This window comes from Pelobates fuscus, chromosome 1 (genome assembly GCF_036172605.1).
Source record: "Pelobates fuscus isolate aPelFus1 chromosome 1, aPelFus1.pri, whole genome shotgun sequence".
In the NCBI taxonomy this organism is placed as follows: domain Eukaryota; kingdom Metazoa; phylum Chordata; class Amphibia; order Anura; family Pelobatidae; genus Pelobates; species Pelobates fuscus.
In genome coordinates this window covers 439,704,986-439,726,079 of record NC_086317.1, presented here as the reverse complement: position 1 = coordinate 439,726,079, position 21,094 = coordinate 439,704,986, and the positions used below count along the sequence as shown (strand labels likewise).

At 38.6% G+C, this 21,094-nt stretch overlaps 1 protein-coding gene across 1 annotated transcript in view; it reads left to right on the top strand.

Moving 5' to 3' along the window:
• Positions 1 to 21,094, top strand: part of TNFRSF19 (TNF receptor superfamily member 19) — a 70,055-nt gene that overhangs the window by 18,623 nt on the left and 30,338 nt on the right. Inside the window, exons 3-4 of the mRNA XM_063429736.1 lie at positions 4,102 to 4,212; positions 14,468 to 14,646. Coding sequence (XP_063285806.1) covers positions 4,102 to 4,212; positions 14,468 to 14,646 — 290 coding nt within the window. The remainder of the gene's footprint in view (positions 1 to 4,101; positions 4,213 to 14,467; positions 14,647 to 21,094) is intronic.

The following is a 21,094-nucleotide window of genomic DNA, read 5'->3' as shown; positions in this document are numbered from 1 at the left end:
CACAAGCACCGGGCCCCCCACGCGAAGCAAACGATCTCACACCACGCAACAGGACCCAGCTTGCCCAGCACTCAGCGGCCCCAAAGACAAACAACCGGCACCTAGCGGTGGTACAACCACACACTCCCGCAGACAGCAGATCGCAGCAAGAACGCACTGGCGGAGGACGAGTCCGTGCTTACAAGCCGCCCGACCGAATGGCACACCCCTGGTGGCAACGCTCACGAGCACTAGAAATACCTAGAAGCCCGGGACCAGTTAAGGGACTCTGCTACTTGTCTGTGGGTGAGATGCAGGAGCATGCGGACATGCGTGGATGGCAGCGAACCCGCACACTGAAAGGTGGACTTACGATATCAGGGGCTAGCAGCCTGCCATCAATGGGCATCGGCTAAACAAACCCACGCACTGGACTATTCAAGGCACAGTTTAGCCTTAGCATCAATTAATACACTGCTATTAGAACGTAATAATATATGCCAGGCAAATTTCCAAGCGTTTTTTTTTTTTTTTTTTTTAAAAGCGTCTTTTAAGCGTCTTTTAAGCATATCTTAGCAATATTAAGCATACTCTCCTAGGGTGCAACGGTTAGGGGCAAATATATATGGTATTATTACAGTCGAGTTACATCATATAACATGTGCCTATCCTGAAAGCTGGCTCATAACGTAACACAAGCGCCAGTATTACCACTAGTCTAAACCCTAATACATGTTGTAACGCTTTAGTCAGCAATAGTCATACTTGGAGAATGCATGAAAATACTCCCCCCTAGGAACATAGGAATAGTGCACGAGAAATGCTTAAAGTTAGCCGGTTTAATGTTATGTTGTGTGCATTTTAGTCATATGATAGCTCTCACTACAGACGCTAGGAAAACTTGGTAATCACTGTGATACACTAATGATTAAGCAGCCTACTCTGATACCCAGTCATGATTATAGTACCTCTTAGGCAAACTCACTATGTGCTCTTAGAAAGCTGCAAAAGCTCGTTTCAGCATACTACTTTACATTCATCCTGCCATTAGAATGTATTGATGCCTAGCTCAGAATGATCATATGTGCATTTAACATGAGGTCCATATACTCTACACTTGCCTAAGCCAGACTAACGACCAAACAGGACACCCACTCTCACTTTGCACATAGCCTGTACTACCGACACAACTCACCTACACCACACTCCTCCCTCACACACATCGAACACTCTAACTCTACTCTGGAAACTGTTCAGTTAAACTTGTTTTATGTATCCTACTATAAAAAAAAAACGTGCATTTACCCTTGCCACTGTTTACCTTGTATAAAACGTATACGCTGTTGTGGCGTTTATTGTTGCAATGTACTCACCTGCACGACAAAAATAAAGAATAAAAATAAATAAAATTATATATATTTGTACTGGTTTCTGCAAACCGGATGCTAATCTTGCCTCCCATTCATTGGCTGAGAGTGTCAGCTGACCGCTCTCAGTCAATCGGATTTCTATGCATTAGAAAATTGCACAGAATTGACATTAGTTAGTCTGGAGCTTCACTTCTAGGCTGGCTATTGACGCCCCATTGATGCTGCAGGAGGTGGAATTACAGGGGGGTTAATCTTTGTATGTGCCGCTGCACATACAGATCAGACATCATCACCACTTCAAAATACTGAAACTACCCCTCCTGGGGCATTTAGGGATTTTCCTCTGTAAATTTGGCAGTTCTATCTCGTGTAGGTAAAAACAAGATTAGATTGGGCAGTTTAGAGCCAAAATACATGTCCGGTCCCATCTTGATGACATGCAGCAACCCAGATAACTGTTTGGGTCCATTTAGGCATTGCCATTAAGAGCATGACTCCTATGACGACACTCTGAGAACATGTTAAGTTGTTGAGAATCGTGTCTCTCCTTTTTCTAGTCTGGACAGTTTGTTCTAAACTCTATATTTCATTAAACTACTTAAAAGCAATACAGAAAGTTATCATTACATTTAGTAAAAGAGAACAATGAAATATCTGAGACGGCAAGAATCACATGCGTCATGGTTCTGTGCACTCAAGTAATGAACTAATAAAGATGAATTGCTTCTTTTTTTTTTTTTTTCCTCTTTGGTAAAATAAATGAAGTGCAGACTCTTCCAGATGTTTTTATTAAGTTTGAGCCAGTCCTCTGTTTTATATTTCAGTGTCATGCTTGAACTCATAATGTTAAAATGGCATTTAAGTTCTATTTTGAGGCAAACAATTTGCTTAGAAGGGGGAATTCAACTCTCTCTGTTCTCCAGGCAATGTTTCTTTGTAAATTATTCTACATGTGTTTAACATGCGGGTCTGTACAGGGAGTTTAAAAACACCAAAACCTTCCATAATTTTGTTTACAGTATATTTTTATTGAAGGAAAGAAATTCAATAAGTAGCCTTGCATATTTCCTATTGCAACACAGGCTCTATTCTTAATTTGTTTAGTTTTTTTCATTATATTACAATTAGCTGCCACCTCCAGGACTTTATATGTCTTCACATATCCCTTTAAGGGACATCTAGTCACCAAAACAACTTTGCTTAATGAAGCAGTTTTTATGTATAGATCATGCACCTGAAGTCTAACTGGTCAGTTTACAGCCATTTAGGAGTTGTCACTTTTTTTTTGTCCATGCAGCCCGAGCCACACCTCTTCTGGCTTTGACTCAAACAGCCTACTTGACAAAAAAGTTTTCATTTTCAATCACATGTTAAATTACTTTAGACCTTTTTTATCTTGTGCTCTGTAAATCGAACTTTAAGAACACCGATGCAAGATCTAGCAAGCTATTAACAGTGCAGGTGATAAGACCTTCTAAATTAAACAGACTATGCAATAAAGGAAGTATAAAGATTAGATCTCATTTTACAGGAAGTGTTTAAGAAAGCTATGTAAGTCACATTCAAGGAGGGTTTTTTTTTTGTGGTTTGTTTTGGCTCCAATTAAACTGTTCTCAAACATTTTCACCAAAACAAAAACTAAACAAAGGGAATGGTGTCAGAGACTCATTGATGCAGTACCTTTTACAATGGGATGTAATGGTTTATGTTGTTGAGATTTCCCAAGTAAGGGAACTTGGTATTGAGGAGGTAGATGCCAGTAGAAGCCTCAGATAGGCCGCAATAAACTGATATTAACCAATACAAACTGATAAAGAACAGAAACAAAAATTGCATCAAAGCACATACTGGTTTTAAATAGGAAAAGATGTTAAACTATTTTAAAGGCTAAGATATTTCTACAAATGTGGTCTTATTTCACTTTGAATTCTGAATTTTCTTTATAAACTTAGAAAAATAGCAGAGCTGCACCTGTCTGGCACCATCAGTACGATGTCTTTCTCACGTTATAATAATCTAAACTGACAGCACTTTGATCTAGGGAGAAAGAAGCATTTAATGGATAATCTTTGTCCGTGAAAACGAGTACTAGCCATTCTTCTCCCCAATTATAGAGGCCTTGATGGCTTGAAAGTTGTCTGTGTGTGATTAGTACTTGAATGTGAAATCAACACAAATAGGTTTTCATTTTAGCTAATAATTGAAAATATTAGTTGTTTTCAAATGAACATGGTCCAGGTAAAAATCATTTGAACCTACTTAATTTTGTATTTTTTTTAATTTTTATTTAAAGTCAGAATTTTTGGGATGTATGCACAGCATTTGTTGTAAATGGAGAACCCAATGTATATTTAAAAGATTTAACTTTTTTGAACCTTTTTTGGCATGACCTGCTCACAGCTGTAGACCAATTTCAGTCGAAAATTGTTCAGCCTTAGAGAGTTATTCACTAAAGTTAGAATTCACAGTGAACATCAAATTTAATGTCGCAGTACCTAAGCATATGTGACTTAGAAAATGTTTTCGGTTTGGCTATTTTGACCTTAAATTTTAAATTCGCTTTGAATTAATTTTGAATTTTCACTAAAGTGAATAGCTCTGTTTTGCATTTAATCGTATGCATTTGTTATGTAAAATGTAAAGCTTTTTATTACATGTATTTTATTTATTTTTGTATCTATTTATTTTTTTCATACAAATATCTGGATACATGACTGATATCTTTAATTCCCACCTCCACCTGACTTTATAGGTTGGCCGAACCTTTTCTGAAGTTGGGGACTGCAGGGAGCAAGAATTCCTTGACAGCACTGGGAGCTGTAGACCTTGCAGGCAATGCGGACCAGGCAAGGAGTTATCTAAGGTATGGTGTATAGCCCATCTGCTCCTGTATTACTATGGTCAGAATGGTTATTACTAGCTATCAATATATCTGATTACATTTCCTTTATTTCCCCCATAAGTCATCAACTGGCAAGGATTATGGGATGTGTACTCTAACGTCTTGACAAACACGGTTGGGCGTGTTGGGGTATCCTTTAAGAGTTGTCCTGCAGATTCTGGGTTTAACCCCTTAAGGACACATGACATGATTCCCTTTTATTCCAGAAGCTTGGTCCTTAAGGGGTTAAAAGTGCAATCCATAGCCTCCAGGACAGTGCTTTGATCTCTGCATGAGAAGATTAGCTCACTTGCCAGGTCTGTCACCTCAGCACTTTCACATGGTAAAGACTCATTTCAGAGAGTTAAAATGAATTGACCAAGATGAGAGAGGTCATGGGTCATAAGTTAATTTGCATTAAGTGCCCTGGCTGTGCTTTTTCTAAGCAAGTCTTGACCTCTATGTGAGATTCAAATATATGAAATATGGAATTAGCAAACAAGAATATTATTAGATTTGTGAAGACAACATATTCCAAAAATCCTTAGAATTTTTTTATAAAAATTTCACGAACTAAGAACTATTTGAATTGGTAGCATATGTCACTAATAAAACACATGGTCATTATTGTCTCTTCTGCAGGAAACCACAGCATTCCTTTTATGTAGATAATGTAAAGCAGTTGAATTTCATGAATTAGTTTTAAGTCAACATTTGATTTCAATGTGGGAGTCATACTGCAATCTACTGTATTTTAAAAATTCCATTTAAACTGGGGAATGCTACCTCTTGTACAACCTGTGCCTTCAACTAATGTTACAATTTTAAATTCATTGGATCGCAGTTATTATTGTTCTTATTTATAGAGTGCCTTCAAATTCTGCAGCGCTGTACAATGGGTGGACTAACACATTTTGGTTGAAAACAGAGTAGAAAAAGAAAATCTCCAGCTCAGACAACTTTAAAGGAACACTATAGGGTCAGGAAAACAAACATGTATTCCTGACCCTATAGTGTTTAACCCACCATTTAGTTGGCTTGCCCCCTTAAAAGATATTAAAACTAACCTTATTTTCAGCACCGCGCGGGTCTGCCAGAGCTAGCTCCGCCCCCTTGGTGACATCATCAGAATTGCCGATTTTTAGCCAATCCATTGCTTTCCCATGGGGGAAGCATTGGATTGACTGAAATTGGCAAGGGGGCGAGGCCGAACGCCAATCACGACCTCCTAGAGATGCATTGAATCGATGCATCTCTATGAGGAAAATTCAGTGTCTCCATGCAGAGCGTGGAGACTCTGAACTGCATTGCTGCCTACTGTGCAGCCCTGAGCCAGGAAGCCCCTCCAGTGGCCATCTGAGGAGTGGCTACTTGGAGGTGTCCCTAGGGGCAATGTAAACAATGTCTTTTCTCTGAAAAGGCAGTGTTTGCATGAAAATGCCTGAAGGCAATGATTATACTCACCAGAACAACTACATTAAGCTGTAGTTGTTCTGGAGACTATAGTGTCTCTTTAAAGTTTGATTATTTTTTATTTATTTTTTTACGCTTTTTCATTTTTAAAATTTCTAACTCGTTGGCAACTAACCATAATCCACCCGTTTGCCTTCTAGGCCTGATTTTAGGCTGTCTGTGTTTTTAAGATTCCGCATGGATTGATATTATTGGAAAGCGCTATGAGCCAAGATATTCACCTTAATATCCAAGATTTCCTACAGATTGCAGGAGATCAAGTAATAGTGTTGTTGCTGGCAGTGATATGATAGCGGTGGATCCTTTTGAGAATGCCTTAGTCATGCTTTAACCTATTTTAAAATCCTCATTTATCCCTTTGCGTAACTAGCTTTGTGTGAATCCGTTTGAAATACCATTAAAGTGCACAGACTTGCTCCTGCGTTTCAGTATTTAGAAGGACAATGTTTATGCTGTGTGTTATCTAATCACGTTGGGAGATATGGCCAGTAGCAGACCTGGCGAATTCTGCAAGAGTGCATGCAAAGTAGTGATGTAATAAACTGGCTGCAATATTTTAATGATGTCAGTGTGGTGATGTAGGCTGTCATATTCTCATGATGGTAAAATGGCAATACACATGTAGTAATTTATTTAATTATTTTTGAGTTGTAAAAGATAGAACTGATATAAAGAAGTCAGTTATTCAGGACCTTGATTAGTTTGTTTTTACAGACCAGACATTGCATTTCACTTGCCACCAGAATTACAATCTTCTTTCATGCTCACTGCACCTACACCTATATGATCACACGCATGTAATATGTATCAGTTGTCCACAGGACACGCAAACCACATCTTACGACCACATGAGATGTGAATAAAAGCACATGACACCCATAAAGTGTCCCTATCATGTTTTAATCCTAAAACTAAGAATAATATATAATTTTTTTTTTAATTAACACAAGCTATTCTCAGAAAAACGTTTTTTGTTTTTTTTTCCTATGTCTCATAAATTGGTAATTGTGACTTTCCATGGGTTGAGATTTATATTACAAAATTTTCAGTCATTCTTATGTTTTATATCGTGTAATTGTTTGTTTTTTGGGGGTAGGGGAGGGGAAATCATGCAGCAAAATATACTATTTTAGATATACTGTCTGGCAATCATTGTCCTTGACAAGCATTCTTCTGGAATTTGATTTCCATGTGTCTGACTCGGTGTCCCCCTTTGTTAAGGCAGGGCCGCTTGGTACATGCCATATCACATTTGAGGTTGGAATGCCAGTGCTTTGCATGATCCTCTCCCAGCAGTATACCAGGAAATTAGCTCTTTCCACAAACTGCTTTAAACACGTAGGCCTGAGCTTCTTGGCAGATATTTCAAAGTGAGCCCTTTGATCCACTTTTTATTTCTTAATCTGGAATATCGCCATTTCTTTCTGCAACTGTCTTTCTGTTATGTGTTTTTTTTAATAAATAGCTTACATACATATTTATATATATATATAATATATATAGTATTTGATTATTATTTTTTTGTTTGTTTAAAAGAAAAAAACAAAGATTTTGGTTAGAAGTCTGACTTTCAGAAAGATGAGCTTTTTCCTTCAAGCTGTTTTCCATTGGGTCTATATATTTGCAAAGACAAATTGAGCTTTTGCTGTCTCTTGCCTCCTCTTAAAAGATGCTTAAAGCAGAACTGGTCTGAACTGATCCCTAAAAGTAGCATCTTCGGTGACGGTCTGGTGGACACAAGGTGCCAGGGGAATGTAGTTGTGCTTACATGAAGGTGTCCCTTGTGGCCGCCACCATTTTTACTCTGTGTATCCTCTTCAGCTCCTGGCTTCACCTTTCAGGAGCCATGTCAATGCTGTGACATCGTGCATGTGCAAGAGTACATCTCAGAGGTCTATGAAGGATCCAGCGAGACTGCGGGAGCCTCCATAGATTTGGTGTCTGAATTACAGTTATCAATTGTGACGGCTCCTGGGATTGGACAAAATTTAACGGTACAGCTCTGCTTTTTGTCACCTTTGGTCAACTTCAGATTTACCATAAGACAAAGTAGTCCCTTTGGATTGCGTTGAAATTTCATCAAAGGATACGTTTTTTTTTTTTAAAATAAAGACTGTACGAAATACTCCGAAGTGAGAGAGCCGCGTTAATGTAAATCCAGTATAGTTGGAACTTATTTTGAAGTGTAAACATTACGACGCTGTTTGTACCAAAAGGCTTCTTCCTCACTCTTTCTTTCCAGAGGCTTAGATGGATGAAACTATTGGAAGGCGTGAACACTTCCTCCAGCATATTGGGGGGTGTTTCTTTAAAAACTATGTATATATTAACTAGTTGACTAGCTACTGGATTTGTTTAAAAAATATGTAAGATCTATATTCTGCAGTGCTTTGAGCAGATGCATTTCTAAACCCTTCTCCTTACACTGTGTATAGTATCGCGCTTTTGTTTATTTCTTTTAGAATGTTTCCAATTTCCCTATAGGGAAATGCAATGCTTGGCTGGAATTTATAGCCATCACTTAGCCAAACATATTGCGTGTTGTTTTGATATTGCAGAATATGTTGTCCTTCTGCTAATTTATTTCTTAATCCCACGATCCAAATATTTCATTAGTATAGAAGCTACTAACTGATACAGCATTGGTCTGTGTAGATGCATAATCCCTTGACATTATGCAACAGTATAGGGCAAGTTTGTATTGCTCTTTACTGTAAAAATGTGAAGCTAATCGACCTGTAGCTGCATCGTTTGACATTACTTTACTTCGTGCATTTAGAAAATAACACAAACATAGTTAGTATCACAGGTTTATGTGTTTTTTAAAATTGACTCTTTTATGTAGCAAACACAATTAAAAAAGCATGACTTTTCATTCATACATTTGCTATATAATTACAAGAATTTGTATATACTAAACATGTTTTTTTTTGCCAGCATTTGAGGGTTAGTCGATCTCAACATTGGAACACAATAGTGTAATTCCAAAAATGTAATTGAATTAATTTCTCATTATAGTAAATTAGCGATTTGGTTAGGCCCTCTGAGGATATCTGTCTGATATCTCACACACTGTAAAAATCCAGTTACAATTCAAGATTTTCCTAGTCTTGACGTCAGAAAATTTAGATTTTATTAAAGACAGGAGGTGAGTATTGTGCATTAACTTTCTTTACTTAACTTCAGCAGCAAATACATTTTTTCAATAAAGTTTAGTGAATAAAAGACAAAAAAACAGAGTAGCTGAAATGGAACACTCGGTAGTCAATCAGCATCCGGCATAGTCTATATCAGGCATAGGCAACCTTCGCCACTCCAGATGTTTTGGACTACACCTCCCATGATGCTTTGCTAACATTATGGGTGTAGTCCACAACATCTGGAGTGCCGAAGGTTGCCTACCCCGGTCTATATAGTGAATGATCCCCAATATTCTTCCTCTTTTGAGCTGCAAATCTATAAGCAGTATCTAGTAGAGGGAATTCTAAGGATAAGAACGACAAAACTCGAGGGAGGGATAATGCTCGCCTCCTGTCTTTATAAAAAAAATGATTTTATATATACATATTTTTTTTTTTCCTTTTTTTCTGACATCAAGACCAGGAAAATCTTGACTATTATAGCAAGTCAGGAGGCATGTATTATGCATGTTAAAAGCTGAATAATCATAGAGATATATATATATATCAAATACATCGTAAAGATATTACAATATTGTTTTCGAAACATGCATGCTAGGTCTAAAATTAAACTGTTTAAATGTAGATTCTGAAGACCAATCTGCAGTTTTTAACAGGTCTGATAAAGAGCCGCTTGGTCAAGGTGTTTCCTCAACCAGCATTCAAGATAATTGGCTACATGAGCCATAGGGACCCATTCGGCTGACCTAGGGTGCTTAATATGGTCTGGGCCAAATAATGGTTTCCCATTAACATCCATTATAATATTCTCTTTGTCAGATTTAGAGAGAAGCTCAGGTGCCTCTGAAACAGACGAATCATTTGAGGCAGATTCAGATTTTTCATCTTCTGAGTTTGAAGATGAGTCCTCATTCGATGAGGTTTTATAGGAGTAGGGTTTGCTCCTTTGAATGGCCTTCCGAGCTCGTCTGTCTTCTTCACGAGCAGAGTGTCTTTTGAGTGATTGATTGCACTCTTCGGTTTTGCGTGAGACACGCATTTTGTTCTGATCTTGGTCCTGTCCCATCTTATGTGACTTAGAACAGCCAGGGGATTCTAAATGACAGTCAAAGCAGTGTTTGCGTTTCTGGGTGGCCTTCCCAGACCTGCTAAATTCCATTCTGACTCCACAGGTGACCAGAACTGGTCTGAAGGAGTATTAACCCCTTAACGCCGCTACAGAGTTCTATGCCGTCCCGCATTAAAAGGGCTTTAAAGACGTTGCGGCGGCATAGAACGCCATAACGGCTTGCAGCCCCAGGAGCCTCCAACTACTCACCTCCGCCGCAATCCTCTTCTGGAGGGCTGCGTTGCAGCCCTCCCCCGGCAAATGAGGCCCCTGGTGGCCATGTGAACGCTCTCAAAGAGCGATCACACTGGCCCCTATAGCTGGCTGTGGATCTGCCAGCAGGGGGACTGTCTAAAATGTTAGACTGGTGGGTAGTGTAAAAAAAAAAAAAATTAAACATGTTTAAAAAATAAAATAAAAAATTATAGATAATGTATACGTAACGTCATACAAAGTGTATTTTAATACTAATATAAGTACATATATTAGTATTAAAATACACTTAGACGTTGCATATATATATGTATTTTTTATATGTATATGTATATTTGTGTAAGGGGCAAATAGCCGGATACGGAGTAAGGATCCAGCATAAGCGTAGGGTAGTATAAAGGGAGCAAGTCGGTTGTGGTGTGCCGAGACCGACGATACGGTAGGCCTGTAAATAAAGAGGGCAAAAATGGATAATCAAAGATTTAATACAGTCAACAAATATATACAAATTAACCAGACATTTTCTTAAATGCATTACAGTATTTCATTCCTGGAAGGATTTTGAAGGTAGGAATCTAGGACCGAAAGTGGACACCATTTGTTGTGGGTAGGATAGTATGTTATCTATGTTATGTTACTGTTGGTGCGTGTTGACTCGTTTCGGAATGTGGTAGAGCCAATGTTTAATGATATGTGTGTTTACATACGTGGGATCGTTGAAGACAATGATCTGTCTGAGTGGTGGTGATGGTAGTGGATTCTCTGGCCTGAGAAAGGCATAAAAGGCAATGTGCATGGCTGGTAATAGCCGACTTGGTAGTATAATTGAATGGTTGTAGATCTAATAGGTCCGATAATGTGATGCAGAGCCTTGGTGGGGGGTGGGCATTTTTATTATTTTTTCAATAATTATTATTTTAATATTATTTTTTGTTATATTAGTACTTTTTTGTATTATATAATTACACATATAATTACGTAAAAGATTACATTAGTATACACGTAGAATTTGCATTTATATTAAAATAGTAACAAGCAGGGAAAGGGGACGAAAAAAATAAATCAAAATGTAAATAATAAAATAAAATATTAATAATATTTAAAAATAATAATACAAAAAATTACTAATATAACAAAAAATAATATTAAAATAATAATTATTGAAAAAATAATAAAAATGCCCACCCCCCACCAAGGCTCTGCATCACATACACACACTGCATTCATTATATACACACACTGTAAATAAATATTCAATTAATATAATTTTTTGGGGATATCATTTTATTTAGAAATTTACCAGTAGCTGCTGCATTTCCCACCCTAGTCTTATACTCGAGTCAATAAGTTTTTCCAATTTATTGGGGTAAAAGTAGGGGTCTCGATATTCGGGTCGACTTATACTCGAGTATATACGGGTATATATATTTATTGAATTTCCATTAAAATACGATTTACGTTTCAGTCCCCTCTGGGACTTTCATCAGGATCAGATATATATTTATATTTATTTTAAACAAGAAATTACGAGATATCTAAAATTACTTCAGAAAACATCCAACATAAAAGAATAAATATATATATTTAACTGAACCAGAAGGTATTCATATAGAAAACTGTGGTATAAGTGAATATATGATACTTATCTCTGCTTGAGCATTAAAGAAAGAGGTAGACTATTGGGGATCATTCACTATATAGACTATGCCGGATGCTGATTGGCTACCGAGTGTTCCATTTCAGTTACTGTTTTTTTTTTTTTTTTCTTGTCTTTTATTCACGAAACTTTATTGAAAAAAATGTCTTTGCTGGTGGAGTTAAAGGGACTCTCCAGTGCCAGGAAAACAAACCGTTTTCCTGGCACTGCAGGTCCCCTCTCCCTCCCACCCCCCATCCCAAGTTGCTGAAGGGGTTAAAACCCCTTCAGTGCCTTACCTGTATCCAGCGCCGATGTCCCTCGGCGCTGGTCAGGGTCCGCCCATGCTCCTCCCCCGTCGACGTCATCCGGCGGGTGAGACCTATTGTGCATGCGTGGCCGCCGGCAGGGAAGACCTAATGCGCATGCGCGGCAATGCCGCACACGCGCCTTAGACCTCCCCATAGGAAAGCATTGAAAAATGCTTTCCTATGGGGATTTCAGCTACACTGGAGGTGCTCACATAGCGTGAAGACTTTTTTATGTGCTATAAACACGGAAGTGGCTGTCTAGTAGACAGCACTAGAGGAGGAGTTAACCCCTGCAAGGTAATTATTGCAGTTTATGAAAACTGCAATAATTACACTTGCAGGGTTATGGGTAGTGGGTGTTGGCACCCAGACCACTCCATTGGGCAGATGTGGTCTAGGTGCCTGGAGTGTCCCTTTAAGTGAAGAAAGTTAATGCTAAATAAGAGCTTCCTGTCTTGCTATAAAATTAGGACATTGTTTGTGTAGCTATATTAGTTTAGTGACACAGAAGCAAAACTATGGGGTGCTACCGTATCTTCTACATTGTTAATTGTCTAAGAGCAATTTTAATTACATTTTATTTGTAATCAAATAGGGGATTTTTCTTTTTCTTTTTTTAGGCATAACACTGTTTGTTATATTATTTTACATTATACCATTGGTGTGAAGTTTTGTGTTTGGAAACTGTTGCTGCACTCTGCCTAGGCTGTGAGATTTTCTTTCGCTAGGGGTATAGAAAAGTGCGGTTGGTCCATTCATTGCGAAGTAGAGTGGCACTGTCTGAGATTCTAATGCCCAGATTAGCAAACCGATACCTCCTCACCATGTCCACCATAAGCTTGTAATAATGCACCAGTGGGGGTTCTTGAAAACCTTTTCTCATTTAAATGCTCAGCGGTTTCTTGAATAAAGTGGCTGACTAGCTGATGCTTCTAAAGTAAGGGAGATTATTAGCGTTGGAAAACATATCTGAATACCCTGAGAGAACTGTGCTTTCAGTAAGCCTTGCAATCATTAACGTATTGTGCTTGATTACTTTACCCAAAAATAAATCCATTTTATGAATGCCCATCCCTCGTCTGTCCCTTTTTAATTCTTTGGTTTTCCTTTGACATTAATAAGATCAGGATGCTAAAAAAAAAAATCCGGTTTAGAAATGTGGTGTTTTACCTGCCTCGGTTATTTTTGTGTGCAGTTTTTAAATTTTTATGGAATTTTGAAAAAAAACATTTTTTCAGAGGAGTGCATAAGATGGGCAGTAATTGTCATTGGTGTCAAACAGCACATCTAACAAATGCTAGATTTTTTTTGTTTTTAATTTATTGAAAATTTAAAGAAAACAATTACACAAAAACATATACAACAATATAAGCAGAGTAGGGTGGGTGAGTTACAAAGCATGCTTAATTAGCAGGACAGGAACAGAAAAAAGGTAGGGCATAAAACCAGAAAGGAGGCTATTACTCTTTTTAATTTGAATTGGTACACGCTTTATTTTAGGTTTTGGTGTTCAGGTTTTTTTGTTGTTGTTGTTGTTGTTGTTTTTATTTTATAGAAGATGCACCTTCTGCCTCCTAACCCTTCTTTCTAAAAGCTCATAGTGGCCAACTTATAACATGAGTTTGTTTCTAATGCTTAAAGAACTGTCGCCTCTCTTCAAATTCTTTATAATCATATCCGTAAATTCTTTCGAAATGTGTTTGTAACTAGCTGGCCATCCTACTTAAAGGACCACTATAGTGCCAGGAAAACAAACTATTTTTCCTGGCTCTATAGGGTCTTTGGGTCCCCCCCCACCCTCAGGGTCCCACCCCCGCCAGGCTGAAGGCAGAGGAAGTGGTTAAATTCTTACATTTCTCCAGCGCCGGCTCCCTCGGCGCTGGGGACTCTCCTCCCTCTTCCGACATCATCCGCTGAATCCGCGCACACATTCAGTCAGTCCATAGGAAAGCATTTCTCAATGCTTTCCTGTGGACGCTGGCGTCTTCTCACTGTGAAAATCACAGTGAGAAGCGTGGAAGCGCCTCTAGTGGCTGTCAATGAGACAGCCACTAGAGGCTGGATTAACCCTAATGTAAACATAGCAGCTTCTCTGAAACTGCTATATTTACAGCTGCAGGGTTAACCCTAGATGGACCTGGCACCCAGACCACCTCATTGAGCTGAAGTGGTCTGGGTGCCTATAATGGTCCTTTAACCCCTTAAGGACACATGACATGTGTGACATGTCATGATTCCCTTTTATTCCAGAAGTTTGGTCCTTAAGGGGTTAAGGAGGATTGCTGTACAAAAATGACAATTCATTAAAATTGTTTCTGAATATATAATGATCAATTTTCTCCCCTTTCCCCCGTAGGAATGTGGGTTTGGATATGGAGAAGACGCTCAGTGTTTACCATGTAGGCCGAACAGGTTTAAAGAAGATTGGGGATTTCCAAAGTGCAAACCTTGCCTGGACTGTGCTACAATTAACCGATACCAGAAATCCAACTGTACGCCCACGAGCAATGCTGTGTGCGGAGACTGTTTACCTGGGTAAGTCTTGTATATATGCAATAACTATGCCTTTTAACATTCTAGCCCTCTTTCCCTATCCTAGTCTCCCCTGATACTAGGAGCTCAGAAAGTTTAATGTGTAGGCGTGTATCACAGAGCTCCACTGTATGGTGAAGTATTTGGATCTATACAATTGTAGTTCAGAGGAATGCAGTGATACACTCCAAGCAAATGTCTTTAAATTTATAGTAATTTTGATTTTAGAATTTAGTTAACTCTATTTATTTTATTTATTTTGCCTATAAACATGGTTATCAGTACATGAAGTGATATAAATATTCAGCAATAGTCCTGTCTGGCAACATCTGTTAAATAAAAATGTACTTGTCAGCCATATAATAGCATAGGCCAGTGATAGTGAACCTATGGCACAGGGTATAGGTCGCTGGGGGGGAGGGGCAGCGCTGTCGGGACCACCAGGGCTGACTGCGTCCCCCCTCCTTCACCAATTTTATGTATAGGTCAGGATTATAAAAAAAACTAAAATTTGCTACCTACACATGACCCCTAACCCCCACACACAGCACTCCACACACACTCTGCACCCGTACACACAACCTCATATACTGCACCCCTCAAGCAGTATATGTGTGTTTGTGTGTATTCAGCATCTGTATGGATTTAGCAGACTGTTTGTGATCATGCATTCCGCGGACTGTGTGCATGTATCCCGAGATACTAATAAATATAAGCTTAATATTGTCTATAATTTGTATCATTGAACTCTCTGTTGTTGTGTTCTTCTTTTAAAACAAAAGATGTTAATTAGTTCAGACAAATGTACGAATTGTTTTTTCTAAACTTAAACCTCAGCATTCAGGTTTAATTGCTGTGTTGGCACTTTAAGGGAAGAAAAGTTGGCATGTATTGCGGTTTGGCCACTCTGGCTCTAAAAGGTTCGCCATCACTGGCATAGCGGATCATAGAATGGGCTGTTAGATGATGAAGCCATGGATGTAGGCCGGTTAACACTGGATTCTTTAGGGATATATGTGTGCATTGCCACTGTAAATTTATTGTGGCAGTTGTCCCCATTCATTCTGTATTCACCAGTCAACTTTGCTGAGGACTCTGCATCCCATGTTGTATTCAAAATGTCCTTCATGGGATGAGCGCGCATGCAGTCCAAGTTGTGCATGCAATATCCAAGTGCACTGTATGCACTATATAAGTGATATGGGCAGCTCCGAACTTCGAGTTCTGTTCTCTGGTTTGATAATTTACAGCACCAGTGGAGACTTTCTAGTTCGAAGTACACAGCACTCCAAAAACGTTCAATCTTGCAAATCTAACTCTGCTTACTCTGAGCCTCTAATGTAACTGGGATTAACCAGCTATTTTTATCCTAGGATTGGCAATTGTTTGAATTAGTCTTTTAATAGAAGAGTTTGTCGTCCCTTTTCTAGGTAATCTTCCTTCGTAAAACCTTTCCCTATACATATTCAGGTTGACCTCCTAGGATTCATGTAGCTGATGATCAACACAATGTACAGGGACAGATTCCCAATGTCAATATACTTATTATACCTCCTCTTATAAAGTCCTTATACTTGCTGAATATTTCACACTGGAACACATTAAACGTGGGAAATCTCATATTTGGCATCTTCATATTTCCAACTGCTTAACTATGTTAACCCTAATTATTGTATGCTGTATCCTACTTTTACGAGACACTTTCTCGTAATGATATCTGCTATGTTCTCTTAAACAATTGTGGATCAATTAAATACAGCTTATTCAAGCTCAGCTGCTGCTCATTAGACCCTTTTGTACCTAAAAGGATTATTTCACAAGTTCTTGTATAGTAAATGATTTCAGCCCATGGTACGGACATTATTTGTTATAATTGTCACCATGGAGCCTTAGTTTGGTGTGATCTAATGCTTATTCGAAAAGGGAAATTGTATTTGCTTTAAAAACATTGATAAATCCCATTGTACCGTGCCAAGGAATGTGATGGCGCTATATAAATAATAAGTTATTGAGCTTTAACTGTTGTATTGGACTATTCAAGTTTATTCTAACTCTAAGCTCCTCTTGAATTTACATTCTATTAAATGATCTGACGTTTCCATGTGTTAAAAACTGAATGACTCTATGAAAGGGCTGATCCATTAATTTAATTGTGTTCTACCAAAATATTAATCTGTCCTCTAAACTTGGTTAGATTTTCCATGGAATAGGTTATCGGATAATTGTGACACTCATGTAGAGTACCATTGACATTCACAGAAAGTTTCACCATTTGTCTGATTTTTATATCTCACCCGATATATAGTGAAAATTTAAATTTTTAGTTCTTTAATAATTGGGAAAATTTGGGGTATTTATCTGCTATTGTAGGTAGATCCGTGCATAATACAATTTGTCAGTAAAATTTAAGGTTAAGAAGAGTCCAGACAACAAAAGTAAACTAACTAGTTTAAACTACCTCGAAGATCTGTTTTGTCATGACCGCTACTTTACGGACTCTAGGACCTACGGCTCCTATTAAAGGATTCCTAAAGCACTTTAGCATAAGACTTCAAATTCTAAGCCCTGATAACCCCAATGGAAAATTAATCATTAAATGCATGTTTGTTTTCATTAGGACATTAGGGTGTGTATATATATATATATATATATATATATATATATACACGAATGTATAATTATTTCTATTTTTGTTGAGTGTCCCTTTATCATATGGGTTAGTGTTAGTGGCCACTTTATCCACTTCCTACTCTTCTTAAACTTAACGGTAATTCCACCTCTTGTCATCTTTATGGGCCGTATTCAACCTTTTTATCTCCAACAATACCTTTGTATCTGAAGAAGACCTACAAAATCACTGGGCTCTGTGTGGTTTAAGCATGGCATGACCTTAAGATGGTACAATCTCATCCAGAATTTAGGGGCTGTATATGCTTGATGGGTTCTTCAGACCAAGGTCACCCAGCATTTTCTTTTTATGGTCACCATGTTCCTAGCAGGAATCTGGGAGGTAATTTCCTATTGGACTACCTTTAAGGCCTCCTCGTCTGTTGTATCCATGCTGATACCGGAGAAACTGACGGAAGCCAAGCACAGAGAGATGGACACAGGTTTCTTCAGGAAGGAAGAGATTCTTTATTGGATCACCGATCGGGACTCAGAGGGACTAGCGTCACCAAAATACAGCAAAGTCTGAGTACTGAATACATAGAGTACATTCCTTATATAGCACTGTAGCTCCTCCCACAATTAACTACACCCACACATACCCTTAACCTATTTAATGAATAGAGTCTAAACTCATCCATCCGGTCTAACCACGTGGCTCATCTGATACAAAGGAGAGGGACGCGTAATTCCAGTTCTTACATTCCTGCACCTGGTCAGTACAGTGATGACAGTATCTTAGCTACGTGTAATTAACTAACTGATACTACAAACACATATACATACATATGCCTTGTGGCAATCTTAGCCTGCTAAACTTGTATTTTACTGGAATTACATCACAATGCTTACAATATTCAGTCGGAATATGGAGAATCTGGAATTATGTTGGCACACGTGGATCTGATTCCAAGGCTGCCTTGTATATTCTCTGCCTGATGAGCATGATATCATAATCATAAAATTCAGGGGCAGCGGGTTTGTCAAACTCTTTTTGCCCTTGTAAACCCATGACAGTCGCAGACTATACTTCTCTACTGTAACATCTGACTTTCATTATAGGCAATCATTCTCGGATAATGACTTGTTTTAACAAACAAAGTACATTGTATGCCTCATTACAGAACTCAGAGTTAAAAATTTGAAAACAAAGATTTAACAAAGCAAAAAAGCAAAAGTATAAGCTAAACTTATGTTGCTACTAAAATGCTAAATATATATATATATATATATATATATATATATATATATATATATATATTTTTTTTTTTTTATATGTCCTTTGAGTATCCTGACTAAAGCTGAATAAATAAATGAAGAAAATCCCACTTGATCCTTTGCAGAATTACAATAAATATTTTCCCAGCAAGAACCTGATCTGCCTTTTTAATTATTTGTGTCCTAATGTTTTCTTTCTTTTTGGCAGTCTCCAAATTCATCATTCATCCTGCTCTTATTTGCAACTGTAAACACTCAGTGTTACTGTGTGTATTTCATTTTAGGCATATCATTTGTAGTCTTAGTAGGTTGTGACTGTTTGTTGCATTTATAAAGCAAGTTGTTGGGTAGCTTTTTAAAAAAAAAAATAATAATAATTTATATTCGTATTAGAATGTTGATCTTTCTCAACTAATTCTAACTTTTAGCCACTCCAGCTGCCAAGGATGTAAAGGAACACAAACTATAGTGTTAGGAATACATTTTTGAAAAATGTCAACATGTTTGAAATTTGTATTGGATCTATGACTGTTTCTGCGTCTTATTGGATTTGATGCAAATGTAATAAAACTTGAAGGTTTTTCTTAAAAATAGCTAATTTTTACTTGATTTTTAGAATGCACCATTACCATAGAAGGGTTAGTTTTATATGTCATGGGGTATAAAAGAATGGCACTTCTCGAGGTCAAATCAGCTCCTATATTTCTGCAATGTTTAATTTGTTCATCATTTGCTAAAATATGTTAACATCACTGTAATTGGAGGACCTCATGGTACATTGCACTGTATATGTTTAACTCTGCTGGTTTGAATGCTTATCCTAAGTCTCAAACGATGTTATGATTCCTATTCTGAATCAATCAAAGCCTGGTTTTAAAAACATGAAATTAGCCATTTTTAAGGAATGCATTGGAGTGTTTGTACATGTTATAGAGTAATTGCATTTTTCTAATGTTATCAGGATAAAAGGGAATACTTTTAGTAGATTTCACTAGTGTTTATTCAAGTTAATGTAAGTGCTCATTCAGATTGCTGAGAAGCCTGTCTTAACCAGCACTTCGTCATTCCGTCTGTACATTTAGACCCTCCACAGAACTATTTTGTTTGATTAAACACCCTCCAAAACTAGTACTCATTCACTCTAGCATGTAAGCCCATTGAGCAGGGCCATCAGTCCTCTGTTCCTGTGAGTCCAACTCGCCTGGTTACAAATACGTGTCTGTTAGTCCACCCATTGTACAGCGCTGTGGAACTTGTTGGTGCTTTTTAAATATTAAAGCGGCACTGTCATGGCCGAATCCCGGTTTTTTGTTGTTGTTTTTTTTAACCCGCCTCCACTACATCCAATTGACCCCTTAGTCACCCCCAACTGCCCCTAAGCCCCCCATAGTACCTATTTTTAATCTTTATTTTCTGCGCCGCCATCTTTGTGTGGATAGAGGAAGTCACGTCATCTGCCCACACTAGAAAGACTGTGAGATTCCCGCACATGCCCAGTGAAGCACCTGGACATGCAAACGGGAATTTCATCCATTCATTCATTCACTCGTCAGACAGACGAATGAATAGAAAAAATCAGACAAACAAACACTGAATATCAGTGTTTGTTTGTTCGTTCAGTTTATTACAAGGAGGGAGCTACCAGCACAAAGCTCCCTCCTTGTAATATGTACAGATAGAAGTGGCAGGGAGCTGTGCTCCCAACCACTTCCTAAGCCCCCCTCACTCTATGGGGGTCAATATGACCCCCATAATAGCATAAGGGAGATTAGAATCTCCCCAATGCCCCTACTCGCTATACCGCGAGTAGGGGCATGTCCACTAAACAGTGAGCAGCCTGTGGCTGCTCACTGTAAAAAAAAAAAAAAAAATACTATCCGGCCCCCACCCCTGCGCGGCCGGTCGGGGCCATAAAGATAATGAGGGGGGAGGACCTACTGTCCTCCCCCTGCGCGGTGGGTGGGGGCCATAAATTACAATGGGGAGGGGGGGACCACCTGTCCTCCCCCTCCCACCCCCACCCTTGAGCGGTGGGTGGGGGCCCTAAAGATGAGAGGGGAGGACCTACTGTCCTCTCCCCCGGCCCCCGGGCCCCACCCCAGTGGCGTGGGTGGGGGCCATAAATTACAATGGGGGGGGCCTACTGTCCTCCCCTCCTCCGCCCCCACCCGTGAGCGTTGGGTGGGGCCATAAAAATAATGAGGGGGGCGAGACCTTCATTCATTCGAATGAAATTCCGATCCGAACAAAGTCCGAATTGTGTTCTAACACGAATGGAAAAACTGTTAGAACGCAATTCAGCAGTTTTGCCGGCGTTCTGTCTAAGTGACAGGAAGCATCGTGGGAACAGGGAGGAAAGCTAAGGATCATGGGAAAATTGCTGTGACCACCGGAAACTAAGCACACTTTTTCTCCTCCGCTGGTCACTGCGTAGGAAACCTCCAGAAGAGAAATAGTCCCTACTTTTTCTTAAGTTTTAAAGAAAACTATAGCAGATAGGAAGAAAAGAAGAACAGATCCTGAGAGAGGGAGAGAAGAGGAATCGATTGGGGAAAGGGAAGTTTGG